This window comes from Hypomesus transpacificus, chromosome 2 (assembly GCF_021917145.1).
Source record: "Hypomesus transpacificus isolate Combined female chromosome 2, fHypTra1, whole genome shotgun sequence".
NCBI lineage: Eukaryota > Metazoa > Chordata > Actinopteri > Osmeriformes > Osmeridae > Hypomesus > Hypomesus transpacificus.
This window is the reverse complement of record NC_061061.1, coordinates 11,005,129-11,029,014: the sequence shown is the minus strand read 5'-3', so window position 1 is coordinate 11,029,014 and position 23,886 is coordinate 11,005,129. Positions and strand designations below refer to the sequence as shown.

General features: G+C 51.3%; 2 protein-coding genes across 2 annotated transcripts in view; one reads left to right on the top strand and one right to left on the bottom strand.

Annotated features, from left to right (window-relative positions):
- The first annotated feature begins 1,211 nt into the window (after window positions 1–1,211).
- On the top strand, window positions 1,212–14,661 carry si:dkey-122a22.2. The gene is made up of 11 exons (XM_047042859.1): window positions 1,212–1,390; window positions 1,611–1,797; window positions 2,399–2,470; window positions 2,644–2,720; window positions 3,825–3,925; window positions 5,060–5,176; window positions 6,038–6,112; window positions 11,213–11,351; window positions 13,179–13,261; window positions 13,520–13,616; window positions 13,702–14,661. Exons 1-11 carry the CDS (start codon window positions 1,334–1,336, stop codon window positions 13,867–13,869), a joined length of 1,173 nt encoding a protein of 390 aa, XP_046898815.1. The 5' UTR covers window positions 1,212–1,333; the 3' UTR covers window positions 13,870–14,661.
- Window positions 14,662–15,092: 431 nt separating this feature from the next.
- Window positions 15,093–23,886, bottom strand: part of zfpm2a (zinc finger protein, FOG family member 2a) — a 106,993-nt gene continuing 98,199 nt past the window's right edge. Inside the window, exons 6-8 of the mRNA XM_047042858.1 lie at window positions 19,700–19,906; window positions 18,759–18,983; window positions 15,093–18,226 (exon numbers count right to left, since the gene is read on the bottom strand). Coding sequence (XP_046898814.1) covers window positions 15,669–18,226; window positions 18,759–18,983; window positions 19,700–19,906 — 2,990 coding nt within the window. The 3' untranslated portion in view covers window positions 15,093–15,668. The remainder of the gene's footprint in view (window positions 18,227–18,758; window positions 18,984–19,699; window positions 19,907–23,886) is intronic.

The window sequence follows — 23,886 nt, the reverse complement described above, 5'->3', positions numbered from 1 at the left end:
TCTCAGGGAGACATTTTAGGAAGAAAACTGTTAATTATAGCACACAGTGCCCATGATGCCGTCGATGATGAAGATATCGGTGACACACAAATACAGAGATTCTTGGAATTATAAATAGTGCAGTGCTCGTGATTTTTGTGCCTGTTATGCAGCTTCAGTTTTAAACAGTTGCTTTCCGTACATTTCTCAGATCACAATCGAAATTCTCAAAACTACTTGTTCAACCTCCACATCATCTAGTCATTTATGCATGTCATAAAAACAATTACTCATTCTTATGAACAAATTGCCAAATCCACTATCAAACTTGCACAGACACACACACAAACAAACACACACACACACACAAAGAGAGATCCCTTGCATTATGGTATAGATTGTTACCATTTATAGTACATTATTATTTAGTGAAACTGTAATTTAAGTAAAGGGAAAAGCATGAATGTGCCTGAATAGGTCAGAACCATTATAGAGTGAGGTTTTTGACGAAGAGTGATTCGATCTGAAAAGAAGAAGATATCAAATGTTATTCACCGTGACCTTTCTGCCTGCTATGACGTTCATCTGATGTCTTCCACCGCAGACGCACCAACACCAGGTATGAACATTATGCTTGAAATGTGAGTCATCCCCCTCTCCTTTCAGCCTAATCTGCTAGGAACGAGAGCCTTCTGGCCCCTCAGCACACAGATTCAGGGCCACAGCTGAATGACACAGACAGTCATCAATATGGATGTCACATTGAGACCGGAATGACGCAGACCCCTGTTCTCTGGTAGCTCCAGAACACATGGCTGCCTACCAAAAGACTACTTGAATGAATGACATACTCGACAAGAGATATGACTGCAGTCTTTAGTTGATTCGTTATCAAGCCCCAGAGTAGGGCACTTCATCCAGAATAAATATGTTGGAAACTATTTGGAATATGGTAAAGATCAGTAGAATAACAGTATAATTTTTTTTTTTGAGTGACTGATCCACTTGGCCCCCTATTATGTTTGACTTGTAAGCTTGATAGTCACTATGGGTACTGACTGCATGTTTTGGTCCAGAAACTTCAGAGCCAACAACTCCAGTATGGTGAACTCCTGAGTTACAGGGACCCCTGGAGGTCATCAAAAGAACTGCACTTTGCCCTTCGGTTCTGACTTGAGCGATAGGCAGTGCAGTGTTAAAAGTCGAAACGTTATTTGTCCCAAATCGGCGTCTGTAGGTAGCTGTAATCAGGAAGCGTAGGCTACATCATCTATTGCTCCAAATACAGAGCCACATTTACATTAAGATAATATAAACTTGTTTCCAGTTGGTTTGTATTTCGAAGTTTATTGCAATGCGCCGAAGGACTGACGGCCACGAAGCCAGCGGAGAGGCAGCAAAATCAGTAAAGGTAACATTAGCTGCTAGGCAACCAGCCGTTCAGAATGAATGAACTGACCAAGCTGTTGTGGCACAGCTGACTGTACTGGAACCAACTGCCAACAACTCCTCCACTAACTCGCTGACTATATAAAGCATGACTGTAACGATTAGGTATCTAATACATATTACCTTACACTTTGTTTGAATAACAAAGTAGACTTATCTATTTATTGCCTTTTTTTGCTAAGACTCCAAATCCGGCGACAGCAGGGCAGCCCAGCTCTACTAGGTCCGAAGATGCAGGTACAACTAGTACTGGTACCTGCTGGTCCACATTGTTGACGGTGGGGAAATGTGTGCTCGTCGTCATCTTCATCCCTCCGTTCCTGAACTATGCTTCTCTGCAGAGAGAGGGCCAACTGCTGATGCCCAAAGGTACAGCATCTGCTAAACATTACACGTGTGATCTTCAATGTTGATTGTTGTTATACATTGTCTCCGTTGGGCGGGGTACATGTAGAGTATAGGGGTAACAAATGAGCATCTCTTCAACCTCTAACATGACCAAAACGGCAGGAGCAGTGGTACAACACAATTCCCCGACATTCCTCTCAACATTCTCTTGCTTCTCAACTTGTGTGTCCCCAAATGATGCCCCCCCCCCCCCCCCAGACTAACAAAGCAGGAGGAACTAGAATGCAAGCAATGCAAATACACTAAAAACAAATGGTTCATTAAAAACCATTACCAAACACAATACCTGCTACTTAACCACCTAATCCGAATGGATGGCGTTCACGCTATTCTTCGAATTTGATCTTGAATAGCTTCAGCACATTATTATTATCTTAACCGAGACATTGACTTTTATTGGATTGACTGAACAGACAACAAGGTTACTCCACAATGTCAGAAGATTGACGCGGCTGCTTTCTAGCCGGTGGAGCCAGTCTCACAAAGACGTGTGCTTGGGGTACTGAAAAGGCCCCATCTGCAATAATCACTTTACCTATGAAGGGCTTTCTCTCCTTTTCAGAAGGTCAGTTGGTAGATGTCGGCTTGGGACAGACCATGCACATGATGTGCAAAGGACAAGGACAACCCGTGGGTCAGTGCTGAACATGATCACTGTTTTACCGTCCATTTCAAGGAGACACACTTGTATCATCGGACTTTGTTGTTCTACTCACGATTCATCACGATTCATCTGCCCTCATCTGTCGGTCTGACTCACCTGTCTGACTGGCTAACTGTTTCTCTGTCTGTTTGTGGTCCTCACAGTCTTGCTGGATGCCCCAACTGGTACTTCCTCCGATGTGTGGCACTACATACAGGAAAGCCTAGCACCACTCACCAAGGTGAGGAGACAAGCTGCCTACCCTAACAGGCTTCTCTGATACCCTAACAGGCTTCTCTGATACCCTAACAGGCTTCTCTGATACCCTAACAGGCTTCTCTGATACCCTAACAGGCTTCTCTGATACCCTAACAGGCTTCTCTGATACCCTAACAGGCTTCTCTGATATCCTAACAGGCTTCTCTGATACCCTAACAGGCTTCTCTGATATCCTAACAGGCTTCTCTGATATCCTAACAGGCTTCTCTGATATCCTAACAGGCTTCTCTGATACCCTAACAGGCTTCTCTGATATCCTAACAGGCTTCTCTGATATCCTAACAGGCTTCTCTAGTGAACTGATAGATCTACTTCTTTCGGGATGCATTTTATGCCACGTAACACTATAAACCTGAACATTAAAATGATACAACCAGTTGATATTGCTATTAGGCAGATGAACCATTGATAGGCTGCAGATTTTCTAAGCATTGCTCTCCGGCTGAGTGTCCCATCCAGTAGCATTATGAGCCGTAGACCCTAATCCGGGCTGATCAACATGCCCCAGAATTTCACACCACCAGAACACAAACACTGTCTCTTCATGTGGCTCTGTTGCCCGTGGTAACCAGGGTCACATTGTCCAGCAGCACCCGGCACGTCCCCTCTCATCAGCCCACACACGCAGTCTGGTGGGGACATGGAGGTGACAGCCTGCACCACGCTGTTTGTCCCAAATCTGACACCGTGCTAATGAGATCACATGCTGCTGGGGCACAGTGGGTCCCCTTAAAACCACACTGTCCCAAGACCCTGTCTCGGTACACAGACTCTGCTTGCCTCGTGTTGCATTTAGCTTTTACACACTGGCCTAGACCACCGATGTATAAAATGCTGTGCCTCTCAGAAAAACACTGCTATTTCTGTTGTGTACTGATTATTTGATTGGAATAATACACCCTTACTATCGTTGTGGCTGTATTATAAGTAGTGTTTTAGTACTATTGTTAATTATTATTGATTCTTTATTAGTTCGGCGCCTTTTTAGACACCATACCTTTTCAGTTGTTTTTTGTGTGGATGAATATGTGTGTCGTTTTTGACTTGTTTGTTTTGGTGCTCCCAGGTGTGCACCTATGACCGTGTGGGGCTGGGCTTCAGCAGGAGGAGCCTCCAGAACGAAACCATGGGAACGGAGAAAGTGTGGGGCGGGTCCACCTCAGGACGGTAAAGCTCCTCCCCTCTCTGCTTGGTGGTGTGTGTGTCCGGAGTGTGTTTGGTGGTGTGTGTGTCCGGAGTGTGTTGGGTGGTGTGTGTGTGTGTGTCCGGAGTGTGTTGGGTGGTGTGTGTGTGTCCGGAGTGTGTTTGGTGGTGTGTGTGTCCGGAGTGTGTTTGGTGGTGTGTGTGTCTGGGGTGTGTCTGGTGGTGTGTGCGTTTCTGGTGTGAGTTTTCAAAGTGTGTTTGGTAGTGTGTGTGTCTGGGGTGTGTCTGGTGGTGTGCGCTTTTGATTATTTTCCTCTGGCAGTCCAGCTTCTCCCCCAGACTGTATTTGATTAGATGAAGGTGCCGTTTGGGGACAGCTCATTGATTTTTCTCGGGTCAGAGAGTAATACCGAGGGCCCAGCAGAGTCCAGCACACCCGGCTGTCTGAGCCCCCCCAGCCCCCACCCCCAGCCCCCCCCCCCCCCGCCCAGAGGCGTCTGCCTACCTCCTAGTCTCTCCCTCTGTGACACCATGAAGACTCGTTGGATGTTAAGCCTGTCGTAGGGGTGGGCGGGCAGGGTTCGGACGACTGTCAGCTGTCTTGTTTGCCTTGGCAAAAGGCCCAGCCAGCCGGGGGGATGCCTACATTTGACGCAAGCGATTGATTCCCCCCCCCCCCCCCCCCCCAATGCACCAACGAGGCGAGACGGTGTGTTTGATGTCTGGGCTCCCCATGCCGCAGTGAAATCTCGTCACTCGGGGGCGCGGCGCCCGGCTCCTGATTGATGAGTGCCCCAGAAGCAAAACAACAGATGGCCGTCGCCGTGGAGACGTGTTTCACGTGCAGATGATGATGCGCGGTATCTCTGCCGTTTGTTTTTGTTTTCCCCGTTCCTGCTTTGCGAGGCCGAGCAGTCTGGAGCAGAAGGGGTTTTCTTCCACTGCGGGCTGAAGATCCAGAGTGCTGTTGTTTGTCTGGGTAGGGCCTCCATCTGGGGTCCTGTGAGAGGGGGGGCGTCCTAGCAAGCTGTCTCAGCAGGCTCGAACGCCCACCTGAGGAAAGGCATTCTGTCAGGGTCTCGGTACGCCTAGAGAGGGCCAGGATTGTAAATGTTTGTCTTACCCCCCCCCCCCCCCCCCCCCCCCCCCCCCCCCCAGGATGGTGGATGACCTCCAGCGCCTCATCAAGGCCACAGAGACGGCCACGCCCCTCATCATGGTGGGCTCCGAACTGGGCGCGCTCAACGCCAGGTTCTACAGTCACATCCACGACGCGTGAGTCTCCTTCTAGCACATGACAGAACCCTCACCTTCCCAATAGGACCGCTACATAAGACACTTTATAGTCGGAGAACACGGATGTTCTCATGAATCCACGTCTTGGACGACCAAGGGGAGTCCGTGTTTGATCTGATCTGGTTTGAAGGTCAAAAGCAATGCTTCAGATGTTTGGAACGTTTGAGTTTTTACCGAATGACACCATACCATTCCAACAGTATGTGCAGCTTTCCCTACAACTCCGAAGCCATTACAAGTCTGTAACTTATCGGTCTGGGGCCGAGTTTCCCAGACGTGAATTGAGCCTAGTCCTAAAGTAAGAGAGAAATTCAATGAAGTTCTCCACTGAAAAGGTTTGTAGTCTAAGACTAGGCTTAAACCATGTCTGGGAAACGGGGCCCATAAGTCATAAATTTATGACCCCCCCCCCCCCCCCCCCCCCAACTCCTGTCCCCGAAAACCAGGTGATTAACACGCCCGTCCCTGCGGCCCCAGACCGGGATGACAGATTTAGCTTTTCATCAGGAAGTAGATTAAAGCCTGGTGAGAGGATGGGCACTTGCAGAATGAAAATGTGGCCCCAGGACACCGTCTACAGCCATCCATCTGAGAGGAATGATACACACACACGCGCACACACACTGTCACGCACACGCTCACTCACAGCATCCATCTCGTCCTCATTAGCAGCTGAGCCGTTGGGTACAGTCAGTGGACGGTCACGGAGGAGCCCCACTTCATCACCGAGTTAGCGTGTGACACAGTGTGTGTTGATCTGTGTGTGTGTGTGTTTATTTGTACCCATATATATGTGTGTGTGTGTGAGCGATTTAGTGTTTGTCCTCCCTGTGTCCCCAGGCAAGTGTCTGACCTGGTCCTCATCGATCCTATCCCAGAAGACATCTTTGAGGAGGACCAGTGGAATCAGCACTGGTGAGTCATCCTATGGAGGACAGGAGAGGACGAGGGGGAGGAGAGGAAGAGGACGGGTGGTAGGGTGGGGGGAGGAAATAGAACAGAGGACGAGAAGAGACTGAGGAGATGATTTAGCTGGAGGGGAGTAACAAACACCATAATACAACAGTCGTGAGTTTTTTCCCCGCACCCTCCTCAGATCTGCTGCTTACCTCAGTCATTGGCCATTGGCCACAGCAGATGGTTTGACCAATGGGGAGCGCTGCTTTACCTGTCGAGGGCGGGTTGTGTGCTGTGGAGAGCCAATCGGATGGGGACTGCCAGAGCTGCAGGATTTACACATCAAAGGGCCTCTCATTAGCCACGGCACACTCCCCAAATTAGTTCTCTCATGTCCTGCTAAATGAACTGCCAGCGCCTCTAAAATCTTTCGATCTCTCTCTCTCTCTCTCTCTCTCTCTCTCTCTCTCTCTCTCTCTCTCTCTCTGTATTTCTGTCTGTCTGTGGTAAAAGCTGTACACAGACAAACGTACGGACACAGGCTGACTGACACACAGCCTCCCTCCTGTCTCTCTCTCTCTCTGCCTGGATATGAACATGAAGGAGATCACGCCAGCAGCCATGCCGCCTCGCGAGGTGGAGAGCAGTCAGAGAGTGGCGCCGGGGTATGACTTCAAAGCCCCCTGTCCGTATCCCCTGTGATTGGTTGTTTCAGGCCTGGATCGAGCTAGGGGTTTTCACCGGCTCGACCCACGACCCAATTTCATGAGAATCTTCGTCTGATTTCCTAGATTGGCCCACTTGAAGAGATATCCCTTGGTGCTCCCAGGGGGGGTTCATGGGGGATTGCTGTTGTATCGTCCTGAGGACTGGGACTCCCATCCTCACTGTCTGTGTGCACCGTTGTTTTCGCACCAGAGATTGATTCCGGCTTGTCAACACGTTGTCACATAACAATGACATTTCATTTACAAATACATACATATATAATTAGTCAACATACGTTGGAAAAATCTATCAAACAGACCTGATTACATTGTGTTTGTGCCGCGCTTGTATGCATAGGAATTTGTGTGTGTGCATGCAGTGTTTGAGAGAGCCTGTGGTTTTGTGTGTGAAGTTGGATAGCCGCATTGTGAAAATTAATTTGCCCCAGGGGAGAATATTTACTCAAACAAGCAAATGGGAAAAGGAAGAGAAGCTGTCTGTTTTAATAGGTTTGTCCTCACTGTTTAATGGCCGTTGATTGATTGTCAAACCTCCTTTTTTATTTATTTTTATCTAGCTTTCCTTTCTGTGGACTGAAACACGGCGCTTGGAGATGTCCGTGGCATTCACTGGAGCCACTTCGGCCTTGTTTTCTTTTGTGGTTTCATCTGAATCCTTCTGGATGAGAGGGTCTCTCTGTCCTTTGCAGTCTTGTGCTGTAGCTATCTGAGCCAGCTACAGGGAGCCTGTGGCTCACATCCTAATATAGGGGACATCCTGATGTTCAGGCCTTGGTAGTGTGTGTGAGATGGTTGTGTGTGTGTGTGTATGTGTGTGAGAGATGGGCGTGTGTGTGTGTCTTAGATGGTTATGTGTGTGTGTGTGTGTGTTTGATGGTTTTGTGTGTTTATGGCACCAGAGGATCAGTAACAGCTGCATTGGCCTGGGAGCCTGATTGAGTTACTGTAGGAGTCCAAATGAAGACAACCCATCCAGGCCCATTCATTATGTTTTCCATCTCACACACATGCACACACACACAAAGCTATCCCACGCTCACACAAACCCCCCCCCCCCCCCCCCCCCCCCCCCTCCAGAGTACCGTACCGCCCGTCAGCCCCGCCAGCTTGTTCTGACAGGCAGCGTACGACATGTCATTATGACGGACGACAGACTCTCGGCTGTCGGATGACGATTCCTCCCATTCTGATGTGATTTATTGAACCATATGCTCCGCTCATCCTGCTTACACATCATGTTTGAATGTGTCTGTCTGTGGACTCCTGTCCTGATGTACTCTGTGGGCCTGTGTGTCGTGGTATCTCAGGCGATCTTCCACAAGGTCACTCCCTCTTGAGGTGCTGCATTGTTGTTTTACTGTGGGCATACGCCGTCGGGTACTTGTGGTGCGCTTCGCGGAGTCGACGTTTCTGGAACGAGACATTCTTTCCCTGCCTCTCATCCTCCTCTCTCTCAGGTTCCCTCATACCCTCTACCGTCCCAAACTCTATCCTCCTAGCCTCTACCCTTCTAGCCTCTTCCCTCCTAGCCCTTACCGTCCTAGCGTCTTCCCTCCTAGTCTTTTCCCTCTTAGCCCCTACCCTCCTAGCGTCTTCTCTCCTAGCCCCTACCGTCCTAGCCTCTTCCCTTCTAGCCCTTACCATCCTAGCGTCTTCCCTCCTAGCCTCTTCCCCCCCCATCCTCCTCCAGTCTCCCTTCCAACCTCCCTCCCAGCCTCCCTCCCTCCCAAGCTCTCTTTCAGCCTTTCTCCCAGCCTCCCCTGAGTCAGTCCGAGGAGCTCTCTCCAGAGAAGAGCAGGCGAGTCAGGAATGCCAATTAATTGTAATTAGCCCCGCTGTAAGCGTAACTATTGCTTTTCCGCTCCACTAATAAAGTGGGGCTGCCTCAGCCCCTGTGTATTTACACCAGGCTAATCTATAGTCTTCATGCAGCCTGGGACTCGCTAAGGAGGGAGCCTCGACTGAGCCTGCTGCCTCTGCTGGGCCTGTGGTGGGTGGCGCTACGCTGACACCTTGTGGCCTTTTTGGGTATAACCATCTATTAGATTCTGCATGTACGCTAGACATTTTAATGTTAGTTTTTTTACACCTGGGCCATTATTTAGAGTTTGGATGAATTTATTCGGGTAATCCTTTGACTCTCCTATTGAAGGATATTTGATTGGCAGACCTGGAATGTGGTTAAGATAAACATGGCGTCTATTCTGCGTCTGGATATCGGCTTCTATCACAGAGGCGTCTCTCCTGCCGGAGGTTTTCCCTCCCTTTTCGAGGAGACTTCCTCCTCCAGTGTCTCTGGTCAAGTGTGTCTGCTGTGCTCTGCTGTGGAGGCGAGCCGTCCTCATTCTGTTTCGTTCCGTTTCTCCCCCCTTAACGCACGCTCTCACGTGTTTCTCTCTCTCTCTCTCTCTCTCTCTCTCTCTCTCTCTCTCTCTCTGTTCCCCCCTCTCTCTCCCTCTGCCTCCTCCTCTCTCTCTCCTCATCCTGGCTGGGAGATAGTTAGCCCCGGCTTGTGTAATAGTTTGTGTTCGGTCCGTGAGCCCCTCCTCAGGTAAGGGACTCTGCATACGGAACGACATGCAGATGAGACGAGGAGGAGGAGGGGAGGAGGAGGTCTTATCGCTCGGGAGACGAATTCCGACAGTGAATTGCGCGGCGGTAACAAAAGTAACAGAGCGTCCATTCATCCCTCACTAATCCAGATGGGAAAGTCAAACAGCAGAAAGTCTGCCGCACAAACTCATTTCATCACTTTATTAATTTAGATATTGCCTTCCTGCTCCTGCAGGGTGGGGATGAGGTAGAAGAAGCCCCCCCCTCCCCTCTACCTTTCTCTCTCTCTCTTCCCCCTCCCTCTCTCTCTTTCTCCCCCTCTCTTTCACCCTCCTTGTCTCTCTCTGCAGTGACCAACATGGGCAAGGCGTTTTGCTCGACATGGCTACCCCCCCCCCCCCCCCTCCTTCCTTCGGTTATCTATTTAATTCATCCCACCAATCTGGGCTGTCTTTACCCACTAAATTTCCCTTTGACACGCATGCCTTGCCTCGCATAATCCTCACTGCGGGGCAGAATTAAAAATGGGGGGGAAAAAAGAGAGAAGGGGGGAGTTTGGGTTTGGAAGGGGGGGGGGGGGGGGTGGTAGGGGACAGGTGGCTGGAGAATCCTGAGCTGGAGGAATGATTTGACCAGATTCAAAATGGGACTGATAGAGAGGCTGTTTCTGAGGAATGGAAGAATATGACAGGTGGAAATGTGGAGGGACTGAAAAGTTCCTAAAGAGAGAGGGAGGGAGGGAGAGAGAGAGGAAGAGGGAGATGGAAAGAAGGAGAGAGGGAGTCAAAGCTGTAAATGGTGGTGCAAGAATGACTTCAGGGGGGGGGGGGAGAGGTGCAGGATGGAAGATGAGAATGTCAAAATGTCAGGCCGTGGACGACTGATTTGAAAATGTTACCGTCTGAAAGTCTGAAGATTTAAAAAAAGAAAAAAAGGTTTTGAAGAATATTATTTTCTATGCTGTGTTTGATTTTCAACCTTTTGTGACCCCTAACACCTTGGGTGTTTTATCTCTAGGTAGGTAGGTTCATCTGATTGGAACTTTGCCTCTGGAGTTGTCATTTGGTCCTCCGTTAGAAGCTGCAGGCAAACCAGGATTGTATGAGGCCTGGACTGTCCATGATAGGACTATAGGCCTGGACTGTCCATGATAGGACTACAGGCCTGGACTGTCCATTATAGGACTATAGGCCTGGACTGTCCATTATAGGACTACAGGCCTGGACTGTCCATTATAGGACTACAGGCCTGGACTGTCCATTATAGGACTACAGGCCTGGACTGTCCATGATAGGACTACAGGCCTGGGTTGAGGCTGCATACACGTACACTGGGGCTGGGGTTGTGTTTTGGGGACAGCGCCAGGGCTGAGGCTTAGGCTGGGGCTGTGGCTGGGGCCGAGGCTGGGGCCGAGGCTGGGGCTGGGGCCGCTGACTGAGCGGAGGATGGGCAGCACTATTGATTGGGCTCCACAGGCTGAGACCAGCCAATTCAGAGCACCAGTGAGCCGAGACCGATTGGGCCTCCTGAGTTACAAAATCCCAGCGCTCTTCGTCTCATCTGGTCCCCCCCCCCCCCCCCCCCCCCCCCCCCCCCCCATAAGAAAAAAACGATTTCTCATTTCTTCAGTCAGATGTCTGCAAGAGAAAGTTTGGGGTTGAAAAGGCTTGGTAGGTCTTATGGTAATGCAGGGGGGGGGGGGGGGGGGGGGGAGATGGCCTTGTGCTCTGGGTTATCAGATGTTCTCTCTCCTACTAGTGTAGCTAAGCAACACACGCACACTGATTTGGTGTTGTTCACTCAACTAGTGTGTGTGTGTGTGTGCGTGTGTCTCCAGGTACAGCCACACAGTGCCGTCCCTCCAGGCCATGCAGCTGTCTGCGGCCACAGGACTCAGTCGCCTGCTCATCATCCTGGGGCTGCTGCAGCCTCTCATCACCGGAGACCACATCCCAGAAGACCTGCTCCAGAGACAGGTCAGCCTGCACACCAGCCTCCTGGCTCCCCCCTGGGAAGCCACCACAGAGAGACCCTCCATCGGGCAGCCAACACGGCCGCACACTGTCGTCACATTGACGTTGTCGCACTTCTTCAGACCACTAACGCTAACCCTCTCCAGTTCCCCTCACACACTAACCACACCCTGCTCCTCTTCATTCATCAAGTGGAAGTTAGGGACACAGATGGGAGGTTTCAGGGACCCGAATCCCTTGTCGAAAGGTGTCTGATCAGTGTGTGCAGTTCTCCATTCCACCACCAGGTGGCAGCAGGGGTGGAGTAATGGCATGAGGTAAATGGTTTGTTCTCCTGTGTGTGTAGTGAGAGATGGGGTGTGGAGACTGCAGCTTACCAGCTGTCCTCTGAAATGAAAGACAATTTGAGTTGGTTACAATACCGTCATGTTCTCTCTATAATATAGACATGTTGTTTTTGGAAGACCCAGAATTGAAACATTCCATTATTTGAATCTTGGTTTTTGAGGATGGTAACAATTTCTTACGTCAATGTTACCTCAGAACCGTTTGACGGCTCAATTTGAATCCTAGCCTAGAAAGAGAGAACAATAGACAGCTGAAAACGACTTCAACCCGTCTGGTGCTCTCCAGATGGGGGTTATGAGATGATGTCGTGTTGCCAGCTTCGTCACGGCGATCCTCTGGTGTTTGTGTAGTCATTCCACCTGTCGGAAGAGAACACGGCAGGGAGAAGCGTCCTCGGGCGGAGGTGGGGAACATCCCCCCCCCCCCCCCCTGTGTCCTCACAGTCATGGAGATGGTTCAGGACCAGGTCTGGACCAGGTCTGGTCTATCTCCCTCCGCCCCGGAGGAAAGCAATCATGTAGGACACCGGAACGGATGTCGTGCCCCACTCGTGGTGTAGTGATGAGAGGGAGGGGGGTGTGGGGGGTGCGTGGGGCCCATTGAAATCCCTTTTGACATTTTAATTTGACTCTCCACAGACTGTGGATAGGGGATTGTTGTGATCAAGTGTTTTTTTATCGACATGTTAACTGAAGTGTCTTTTTTTGTGGGAGGATGATTAAACAAAGGTACTTCATGCTTTGGAGTTGGACACACATTTTAACAGAGCAATTGGGCTGAAGATCCTTACAATTATTTCACCATCAGTATGTGTGTGCGAGCGTGCGTGTGTGTGTCAGTAAAGACAACTCTTTTTAATTTGGGCAGACAGAGAGGTAGAGAGAGAGAGAGAGGTAGAGACAGAGAGAGAGAAACAGAGAGAAAGAGGACAGCTGTCGTGAGGAACAGAGAGATGGTCATTGCAGCCATGTCCTTGGCTCCTGTTCTTTTGTGGCGCAGATGACTGCTTCAGGTGAAGGTCTGGACAGTTCAGTAAGATACCCAGCATCCTCTCTGCCTCCCACGTCCTGATGGCAGCACAGATGACACACGTCTCTCAGCTTTGGAGAAATGACTGTTGTTGCCAGGGAGATAAGGGGACAGGAAGTGAGAGGCATTGTGAATGTTCTGTGGGCGAAAAAGCTTTGAGGATGGACTGGTGAAGGTTATATGACACACACACACACACACACACGCACGGAGTCACACACACACTTGCACACACACTTGCTTAGAACTCAATTTGGAGCATGTAATCAGGTCTATTCCCCGGGGTCATGCTCTGTGACCACACTCTGATTATCTCCGAATTGAAGCTGAATGTTTGGCTGTAATATCAATCCCAGCAAAGGTACCACTTCATGTTCCATCGTTTCTGAAAAGAGTGAGTGCAGCTGACCACCTTGTGATGTCGTTCACGTTTATCTGTACCTCCTCCAATAGAAATACCTGCTCAGTAACCCCGCCCATCAGAGCAGTGCTGTGGACGAGCACTACTTCCTGAATGAAAGTGCCTCTCAAGTCAGGTAAGACAGCGTGACACAGAGCTGGACTTGGTTTCAAATACCCTGTGGACTCGTTTGAATTACTTGTCCGTGCTTGATTGATCTTGCCTGTCACAACAGAGATAATAGTTCTACAAATTCATACCACCCCCATGGAAGGATTTCAAATGGCAATATAGTTATGTATACAGTACAAAGCTCAATCTTGTAAAATGTATTTATTCAAATGTATCCTAAGTGCTGTCAAACAGTGTTGAAAATATATATTCTTTTTTTCAGGGACCTTTCCAAGTTCAAGCCCCTCTGCAGTAGAACATCTGTCAGTGTGATCACTGGAGACTTGTTTGATGAGCAGATTCCAGCTTACCTAAACCAGGTGTGTACAACCTCCTGACTAGATACGACCTCCAGACTACTACAACCTGACCTGACCTAACCCAACCCATGTTCTGCTGTGCTAGATGGTGGCCAAGCTTCAGAAGGACTTCCTGGATCGGTACTACCCCACAGCCAATCACATCCATGCCCAAGGAGGGGACCGACGAATGCTCTACAAGAATCCATCCGTCATAAGTAAATACCTCTGGCAACTTGTTGCTCAGCGACAGGCCACACGAAAAAGCCAGTGATTGGCTACTGAAGGTGTCTGTTCAGTTTTCCCTGCAGTCAGAGAAGCCATGGGTCAAACCTACGTACTATTTTCAGGCTCCTGGTAGTATGTTTTATTGTGCCTTTAAGATATATAATAAAAAAAATATGTAAAACATTTTTTAAACGAGAAACAGCACCCCCGATTCTTGTCTGAACTTTTACGCTTTCCTCCAGCTTGAGTTTGATTGACAGTGGTTTCACAAAATAAACCAAGGAGGAAAGCCCAGGTCGCCGAAGGCGATTGGCTGGAACAGGATTGCTGGAACATAACTGTCTGGGAAGTAGTGAGCCAATCCCCCAATTTTTAATTGACATTCCACTGTGTGGTCTGTGATGCTAAACAAGTCTCAGAGAGCCTCATTAGCTTACACAACATAGACAAACATTTTTTTTTTTTTTTATTTAAATCATCTTTACCAACTATCAGAGGAACGTGTCATGTGACATGGAGTTCTGTATAAGTCTAGTCTTATTTTGAGGTTCTGTTCAGGGTAGGTGTCCTACTGGAGAATACTTGATTTTATGTTTCATTACAAGTGCAGATATTTAACAGTTGTGCCTCACAGCCAAAGTAAATAGCCATTTTTTGTTTTTCTACCTCTATGCTGTCTTGTGGTTTGATCTCTGCAGATCCACAACTGTATACTGTATCAGTTTTCCGTTTACATAAATATGGCTGTTGGAGAGAAAGAAAGACCAGACTTCGTGAAGTTATCCTGAGGATTTAAGTTTAATTATGACACCACATCAAAATAAAAATTTCCAACAGATCTGGAATTGTATTCCATCCATATACATGCATAGCAACAACGTTTTTTAAGAAACATTTTTTCTCCCATAATCAGGACACTGGAATGATCATTTTACAGTATCAGTAACCCCAGGCGACAGCCCACCTATCCTGTTCTTCAGCAATAAACTTAATTCTTGTACAATTTCATTTTTTTCTACGGGGTTACAAATATTATATGCACAGTTCCCCACTCATACATAATACTGCTTTCAGTAACGTGTCCCTCATTTACAAAGTATTGCATCGAGAGCAAATTTTTCCAAAAAAGGGGAGAGTTTGAAGTGTGTCAGCAAAACGGAAATACGAGTACTATACAAGAATGCTGCCATCCCGAGGAGAACATCCACGTGTTGAGTTTAAGAAAAGAGACAGAGACAAACAGCCATGTACGGATGCAAAGCCATGTGTGTATGCCCTAATGTGAGACGCAGAGGCCCAGACGTCCTCAGGACCTCAGAGGAGGATTGTGGGGCCGTGAGAACAGGCTGCAGGTGACATTGCGGCATATACAAGAACTGGTACAGCAAAAAAGGAATACACAAGTGCCTCAGTAGCTATTTTTGTGTCTAAAATGCATCTCATTTAGTCTTCTGTCTACTGTTTCATTGAGCCTACATTACAGTGTAAACAATGTGTGCTACACAAGAATGACTATACAATAACATTACAAACAACTCTGATATAAATTTCATTTTGAATTTTAAATTAAGATCACTACTTCTATTAATACTGATTGTAAAATAAATAAGTGTGAAAGTGGCACCAATATTACTCTTGATTCATTTTTTTTCCTGTTTTCTTTTTTACCAATGATTTTGCATTAAAGTCTGAAACGAAGAAGGATGTAGCTTCTCTTGATTGTCCACAAGCAGCATCAACAACTGCGAGATGCACTAACCCCAGACACAACAGAGTACCCAAACAGTGAGGAAAGAAAGGGGGAGGAGGAGAAGAAAGGGAGGGACAGGAAAGCAAAGAAATCCTTCATTTCACGTGCTCAGCGGCATGTGACGAACAGTAAAACTTCTTGTGGGTGATAAAGTTTGACAGGTTGTTGAACTGGATGTCGCACAGGCGGCAGTACTTCCCACTTCCTGTCCCCGGGGGCGAGCCGTTCACCCCTTTGGTTGCCGCGGGAACCGCCTCCTCGGTCGGGGACTTGGAGGCAGGCGACACGTTCTCGTTGGAGTCGCCGGGGTTCTCCACGGCGCCCCACGTCGGCGAGGGATGGCCGTCGGGCTGCTGGGGGGTGTGGCTCCGGTTCTGGTTCTCCTGCTGGGGTGGGGCGGTGCCTGAGCGTTCCTCTGGTTTATGCCCCCCGTTCATGATCACCATCCCCCGGTTCTTGGGCAGCAGCGGAAGAGGCTCCTTGCCGGGGTGGGGGATGCCATTGGCGGTGGCCGGGGGTGGGTCTCTCCCCAGCTCCGCCCCTCCACCGCCGTTGGTGGTGGGCGGGTCCTGCTCGCTGCTCGACTCCGCCTGCATCACCAGCCCTCCGGCGCCCACGTAGTCAGTGGGCTTGATGCCGAAGTACGGCGAGATCTGCTCTGCGCCTTTCGCCTTCTTGATGGCGCCAGGGTAGAGGCAGTGGGGCAGGAAGGGGTTCTTGTTGTCATCTTTAGCCTGGAGGAGCTGGGCCTCGCTGAAGGGTTTGAGTCCAGGGGTGGGGCCCAGGTGTGGGGGGAACAGCCCCCCGTTCTGCCCCAGCAGCTTCCCGCCGCCGTTCTTCTCCCCCTTCCCGGGACTCTTCTCGTAGAGGTCGTCCAGGCTGTTGCCCTCGCTCTTCACCTCCGGGAACATGGCGGACGCCTCCGGGCCTCCGAGCTCGCCGCCGTGAGGGGCCGTGGCGGCCGCGGTCCCGGGGCAAAAGTTCTGTTTATGCGCGAGGTAATTCTCCACCTTGTTAAAACTGATCTTGCACACCGTACATTCGTGATAGTCCAACAGTCTTTTAGGAGAGCTACATGTCTTGTCGGGGACAGGCGAGCATTTTTTGCTGAGGTCGATGGGGGCGTCCATCTCCTGCTGGTCCATGGTGGAATTGCATTTGGGGGCCATAATGGGCTTGGTGACGGTGAGAGAGGCCTCCAGGTGTTTGGGCACCATGCCAGGGAAGATGTCACAGCGGGGGTGAAAGCGCTCCGCCAAGCTCTCCGCCGCCTCGTGGGAGGTGCAAGGGTTCCCCAGGGGAGGCCCTCCGACCCCCAGGTACCCGGGCTGGCCCATGGGGGGTCTCTGGTGGTCCTGCTCGGGGAGACACATCTCGTACATCTTCCTGCGCTTGCGCGTCCTCATGGTCCTCTGCATGGAGGGAACCTTGTTGGCCGACATGCGCTTCATGGGGGGGTCGTGGCGCGTGGCGCAGTAGTACTGCTTGTGCACCATGAAGGTCTCGTGGCGGCTGAAGGTGATGTTGCAGGCCTCGCACGTCGTCTTGTTGGGGTCGTTGTCGTTCTCCACCAGGGTGGGCCCGCCGGGGCTCTTCACCTCCCCCGGCTTCCCGTTCAGCCTCTCCTCCGGCCCCGGAGGGCTGGTCCCCTTCTTCCCCGGCCCCGCCAGCTCCTTGTCGGGCCCCTTGGCCCCGGCGTTGATCATGTCCAGTACGCTGGTGTTGAGGCTGGCCGACGGCATCAGGTGGTTGTCGGCTTCGGCGGGGTGGCAGCCGGGCAGCAGGCTGACGGAGCTGTGCCCGCTGTTGGGGCTCACCGCCTCGGGTACCTTGTCCGCCAGGCTGGAGAAGTCCGGCGACTTGGCCATGTGCTGCCAGCGGCTGTTGCAGTAGTGCTTTTTGTGGACCAGGTAGTTGTCCAGGTTGTTGAAAGTGATATTGCATTCGAAGCAGGTGGCTCCTTTGGGCATGAGCGGGCTGTAGATGACCGGGGGGTAGCTGCTGCCTCCGTGGCGTAGCCTCCGGTGGACCAGCTCCGACATCTTCGCCAGGATCTCCGAGGCCTGGGGCACCACGGAGATGTCCTGTGAGAAGGCAAACTGGGACAGGAAGGGGCCCATGGGGAACGTGGGGCCCATGTTATGCTGGACGGGCGAGGAGGCCAGGCGGGGGCTGGAGGGCTCCGACTTGATCCGGGTGTAGGAGAAGCTGGCCTTGCTGCCCGGGTGGTCCCCCTTCTGGGCCGACAGCATGGGGGGCTTCTTCTCGCCTTTCTCCCCGTCTCCCTCGCCGGCGCTCGCCTCCTTGCCCAGGGTGACCTTGGGACTCCCCAGGAGGAGGTCCTTCCTGGCGCCCAGCTCGACCCCCCCCACGGCCCGGACCTGCTGCAGCCCGTCCTCCAGACCCCCCCGGGGGGACAGCTCGGTGCCGTCCGCCTCCCTGTGGAGCTTCCCTCCGTGGCCGTGTGAGTCCTGGTGCTGCAGGAGCTCCCTGTGGCTCTGGAAGCCGATGTGGCAGTGATTGCATCTGAAGGCCGCCTGTGACAGATGAGACAGGATGTGGTGCTGGAATGTTATGAGAGAATCCGCCGTGTAGTTACAGATTGTGCATTTCAAGCTGGTGCCAGGAGGGAGGCTCTCTTCCATTTTGACACCTGCGAGGGAGATAAAAGAGAAGAACGGGTGAGACTCCAGCCTCCCACTCTCTCTCTCTCTCTCTCTCTCTCTCTCTCTCTCTCTCTCTCTCTCTCCCTCCCTCCCTCCCTCCCCCCCCCCCTCCCTCCCTCCCTCCCTCCCCCCCCCCCCCCCCTCCCTCCCTCTCTCTCTCTCTCTCTCTCTCTGCAGCCATGTTCACTGCAAACGCCCATCACGCCACGCTCACTCCTTCCCGGTTCTTTCATCCATCGATTGATTTTCCTTCTGAGAGACAAACTGTCAACTGACGCGCGACGTCACTTTATTTCAATGGCTTGTTGACAGTGTCAGTGTTTTTCTCTGAAGTTTCGTGAAGTGCCGTGGTGGTTCGACGTTATACTTTAGTAATAAAGTTCAGCCCTGTGCTGAGAGTGCTGGCACAGTGCAGGCATCAAGGAAGTCCTCTGCATGTAATGGGGGGTGAGGGGAGGGGGAGAGTTACTGAAGCTAAGCTAAGCTAACAAGCTAAAGGGCGCCAGTGTCTCTGCTCACCGCTGTGTGTGCTCAGGTGCATCTCCAGGGCCCGGGCTCCAGAGAAGCTCTTGTTGCACTGTGGGAAGGGGCAGAGGTGGGGGGTCTGGTGGGCGCTGTTGTCGTTGTCCTCCGTGGGCGTCTCCGGCTCCCTCTGCCTGCCGCTGCAGTAGTACATGAGGTGGGCCTGCAGGTTCCTCTCGCTCCGGTACCAGATGCCACACGCCTTGCAGGGGAAGATGTCCTCTGGAGGGGCGAGCACACACACACAGAGAGAGAGAGAGAGAGAGAGAGAGAGGAGAGAGAGGTAAGGTGTGATGGCGGGCACACGGGTTCATACAAACGCGACAACACAAGCTCGCAAACTCATCGGCCGGTGGTGTCGAGGGCAGGCAGTCCGGCAGTCGGGCAGTCCGCCTCTCAAACACACACACACAAAGCTTGCGTGAAAACTAGAAAATCCTCCCATATCCCTGTAAGTCTCCACCACTAGGCTGCTGCCCTTTGTCAAGGGCAAACTAGAACACTGGCCCATCTGCTTGCTGCAGCCTCCCTGTCGGCCTGAACTCCGATAGCCCTTATTAAGTAAACAAACACACTTATTTGCATGAGGCTTGTATTTTGCAATTAACAGGTTAGCCCGAGCCTGCGAGTGTTTGTGTGAACCCTAACTGAAGGTCAGCCCTCTTATCTCAGCCACAGAGACTCATCTGGGATAATCTACGCCTGCTGGAGACACGCCTCCCGGTTAAACAGGTGACTGCAACCTGGTCGTACCGAGGACGTGTGCCAGTGTGTGCGTGTCGAGGGGAGTGTGAGTTCGCCAGTGGCTCTGTGGCTGTGTACAGTATGTGAATGTGTGAATGCCCGTGCCTGAGGTAAGTGTGTGACTGGAGTGGGTTTATATGCCACGTGTGTGCTTGTTGTGTGTGTGTGTGTGTTTGTGAACGTGTCCCACTTACTGTTGACGATGGCGGTGGGCAGGATGGAGGCCATGGCGGCCTGCTGGGGGAGGAGCTGAATGGAGTCCAGCAGCCTGGCTGGGTACATGCCCTCACTCAGGGACATGTGGTTGATCGCCTGCAGACGAGAGTCAAAGTCCACCGCAAACGCCACTAGCTCCTCCCCCTCCATGATGTTCTTGGTGGTGGTGCACCAGAGCTGGCCACCTGGAGAGGGGGGGGGGGGGTGGGGTAGAGGGAGGAAGAGATGGAGACAGACGAGTAAATCGAATGGCAAATGGTACTTCGTGGAAGGCGCGACATAGAGCGCTCGGGGCCTCCAACCTCCAGGTTCAGTAGAGGTAAAGTAAGACCAGACATTCACACACACACACACACAGGAGTGGAGTGTGGCAGAACCTCGAAGCACAGCGAGGCAGGTCTTCTTCCTTTATTACATTGTTGTGTTTCGGGATTAAACGTTCCTCTGAAATCTTCTGAACATATTCATTAAGTCAGAGCAGGGACGAGAGGAGGGGGAAGCAGGGAGGGAGGGAAGGTGGGGAGGGGGGGACGGGGACGAGAAGGTTTTAGCTTAGATAATATTTATCTCAGCACATGACAGGCTGTGCAGCAGCACTTCCTCTCCCATTGAAGAGATTAAAGTTTTTAATATGACTATTTACAAAAATCTGGCAGCGGCGATAACAACAACCTATGATACGCTCCCTCTAAATGGCAGAATTAGGACATTGTTTCAGAGAAAAGCTGGACAATTAATTAAAGCATGCTGTTAGCTTTCAAAGATGTGCAAACATTGCCGACAGAGCGTCAGGATGAGAGAGGAGCAGAGATTGGGGTGCCAGCTGTTCCAGAACAGAGCGCCAGAGCAGGAGCAGAGTGAAGGCAGGTTGGAGGGGCCGCAGAACCGTAGACCCGGAGGAACACCTTACTAATGTTTACACAGAACCTATATACGACTCTCCCATGAACCTGGGCAGTCGTTCAATGAGTCAGATCTCCAGGGCCCGGGCTCCAGAGAAGCTCTTGTCGCAATAAGTCAAATTAAGTGGTAGACACAAGCGATCATTTATGCTGCGATGATGAAATGCAGCGTGAATGTTTCCTGTCTCTAGACACCTCCCACACCATAACATCTCTCATCCGGCTTGAGCAAGGGTGCGGATACTCCCTTTAAGGGTGATCAGACTTTGTGTCTCAACACTGGGAATGAAGCACGTTTTTCTAACTGGCATCTGGCAGTCATGAAATATCTCTCCGGTGCTGGTACGGGTAGACAGTGTGTTTAGTTGTGCGCCGATCTGTCAGTTATGGGATGTGTGTGGGTTCGAGAGAGAGTGCAAATCTGTCTGTGTGCGTGCGTGTGTGCGTGCACACGGTGTGTGTGTGTGCGAGCGCTGCTTTAAAGAGCAGGCTGTATCTACGGGCCAATCTGGCGTGACGAGAGCAGAGACGCACTCGCCCCCGCTCCCTCTCTCCACACAGCCCTGCAGAGGCCCCTTTATCCATGTGGATCTCTTTCTTCAAATAACCCAACCGCTCCTCGCCGTCCGCCCGCGTCGCCGCCACGGTGCGACGCGATCCCCCGCCGGCAACAATGTAGTGAGCCGGATCGTGGGCGCGCGCCGCCCCGAAAACCTTCCGCTCCGTGAGCGACCCCCCCCCCGCGCAGATGTTCCCCCCGCGGAGGTGAGGGAGCGACCGGGGGAGAGACCCTGGGAGCTGAGACGGCCTCTCCCTCTGTCTCAGATCACTGCCTCCTCGCAGGCCTCCGTGGCAAACAGGCCGCGTCGGAGCGCTCTCACCCTCAGGCTAATGAATCCAACGCTGAGATGGATTTCAGGAGAGCGACTCGGCCGGGGCGTGGGGCTGAATGCGCGTCCGGACGTGAACGCGTTGACAAGCTTCGCCGCTCAACGGTCGCGCGTCGCATTTCGCCGCATGTTTTGGTGTGAGGTACAGTGCTGGAGTACAATGTGGGCTTGTCACATCATCACGAAGCACCTAGACTGACTAGACGATACCTCGCTGGCTGCAGCGGAGACAAGCTGCCAACGACATGACAACATACCGATGCAACTGGGATGGGATTGGAACCTGAGGAACACAAGGCCCGGTCAGACTTGCTGAGCTAAATCTATAGATGTTGGTTTAGGAAGACTCCAAATTTTGTCTGTCTAAGAGTCAACTGGCTACGCTATAAAGAGGGAATGCAAATCAAATTGGGTTGTTATTTGAACCCACGACATGAGATACTCACTGACTGGGGTCGTTAGTGAGAGAGAGAGAGAGAGAGCAGGGTTGAAGACCCAGTGAGGTGAGAAGGTGTCTGAGACTCTCAGGTGCAGTGCTGTAGTGTTGACTGAGGGACTGTTTGTACTCTCCTGGCTAATTAGCTGCAACTTTACAGCTCTGATGCTGGTGCTGACAGATAGCTTATTCAGAAACGGAGCCCAGTGGCCTGCTCCGCTCCTGGTCAGGTGGGCAAAGACAATGGGGAGGGTGGGGGGGCCCAGAAGGGGCCAGAAGACCTCGGTGACCCCAGATTGGACCTTTCTTCGTTCATCTTCCGGGTCACAGGGTTGGGGTACCCGTGGGCGCTCTGCCCCCCCTGCGGGCAGGTGTGATCGGCATGCGGCGCGCCTCACAGGGAGGCGGGGTCAAGTGGCGGTGCCAGAGAGCATGCTCACAAAGTCTCAAACTGGGGGAAAGGTCTGAGAAGTGGTGCTTGTGTGATTTGCACTTGTTTGCCGGTTAGCTGTCCGCTACAGCTGCCATTGTGCAGTGGCCAATGCAGTTGGAATGAGGGCCATTGTCTCATTCCTCCTGCAGAGCACCTGATAAAAGAATAAAGAACTATGACATATTCTAAAAACAATGGGGGAATTAAGCGGAGACAATAGGCCAGCTGCTTCATTAAAACAATCAAAAAACGGCATCCTGTACGTAGTCCAGATAATTAAAAACCACTGCTTTCTGCGGTCTCTCAGTACAACATTCACCAGCACAGAGCAGCCCAGAGACTGAGGCTCCTCTGGCTACATGCCCTCCAACCCCCCCCCCCCCCCCCCCCCCTCCCCCCCTTTCCCCTCTTTCTCCCTTTGATTAATGGTTCATTGAACATGCAGTTAAAGATGAACATATGAAGGAATTCAAGAAACAAAATTAAGCGAGCCCTGGTTATAGCGAAGTACTTCACTAATCAAACAGGATGAATCGTATGGGAAATAAGGCAGCTTGTATGTCCCCCCCCCCCAACCCACCCCCTCCACTCCTCGCCAAGCCCCGAGAGATTTCAAAGTCAGGCATCAGAGGCCATTTTTAATTTCCCGGCTTTACATGTCTTTAGGAGCACATGGGTGTGTACACTACAGTATCTGTAGACGCGTGGTGGGCGGCGGAGGACCAGATACTTGAGCTGGAATGAAACACTTCCTGGTCCGTCCCCCTCCTCCCAGTGCCACCGGGCTTCCTATCTTAATGAAAGCACAAACAAATCGCTCCTTCCTCGTGTGGGGCCTGCGAGACAACAAAGCTAAACCAATAACAGAAGGCCTGGTATAATTAAACTGGCCCGAAGACAGGTATTCAAACGCTGGTGTGTGTAAACATCACAGCTCTTTAATAGTTTGCTGTAAAATGCGTAGTTAAGCACGTCAGCTCTTCCTCTCTTGCCATCTGTTTGACCAAAGTAGCGCTGCGGAAGTCTTTACCATGCTGGAGACCTTCTCGTTCCACCGCAGGAATGCTCCACTTGGAAGGGGTGGCTGTTCTAGTTTTGGTAACACGCACAGGTAACACCTGCAACTGAAGGTGTACAACTACAAAACCTATGACTCGAGAGGATTCTCTGGTTTAGAGAAATCATCTAATTGGTTGCGCGCGGGTGCTGACTGACAGGTTTCACTGACTGATTGTATTTGTGAGTCATCATGGCTGCTCTAACTCCCTCTTGCTAACGGAGTGCCAGTAGAGGTGAAGCAAGAGCACATCATTTGAGCCAAATTGCACCTTATAAAACACTTGTAAAAAGAGGTGAATTTCCACCATTTGAACAAAGGACGAAGGTCAATTCTGACCTCGCCTCTCCTTGACCAGCCACTAAAAGCTCGACAGCAATTTGCAACCAGTGTCGTCGTCGTCGTCCCCGTCGTCCCCGCTCGCGAACATTTCCCGCTCCTGATTAC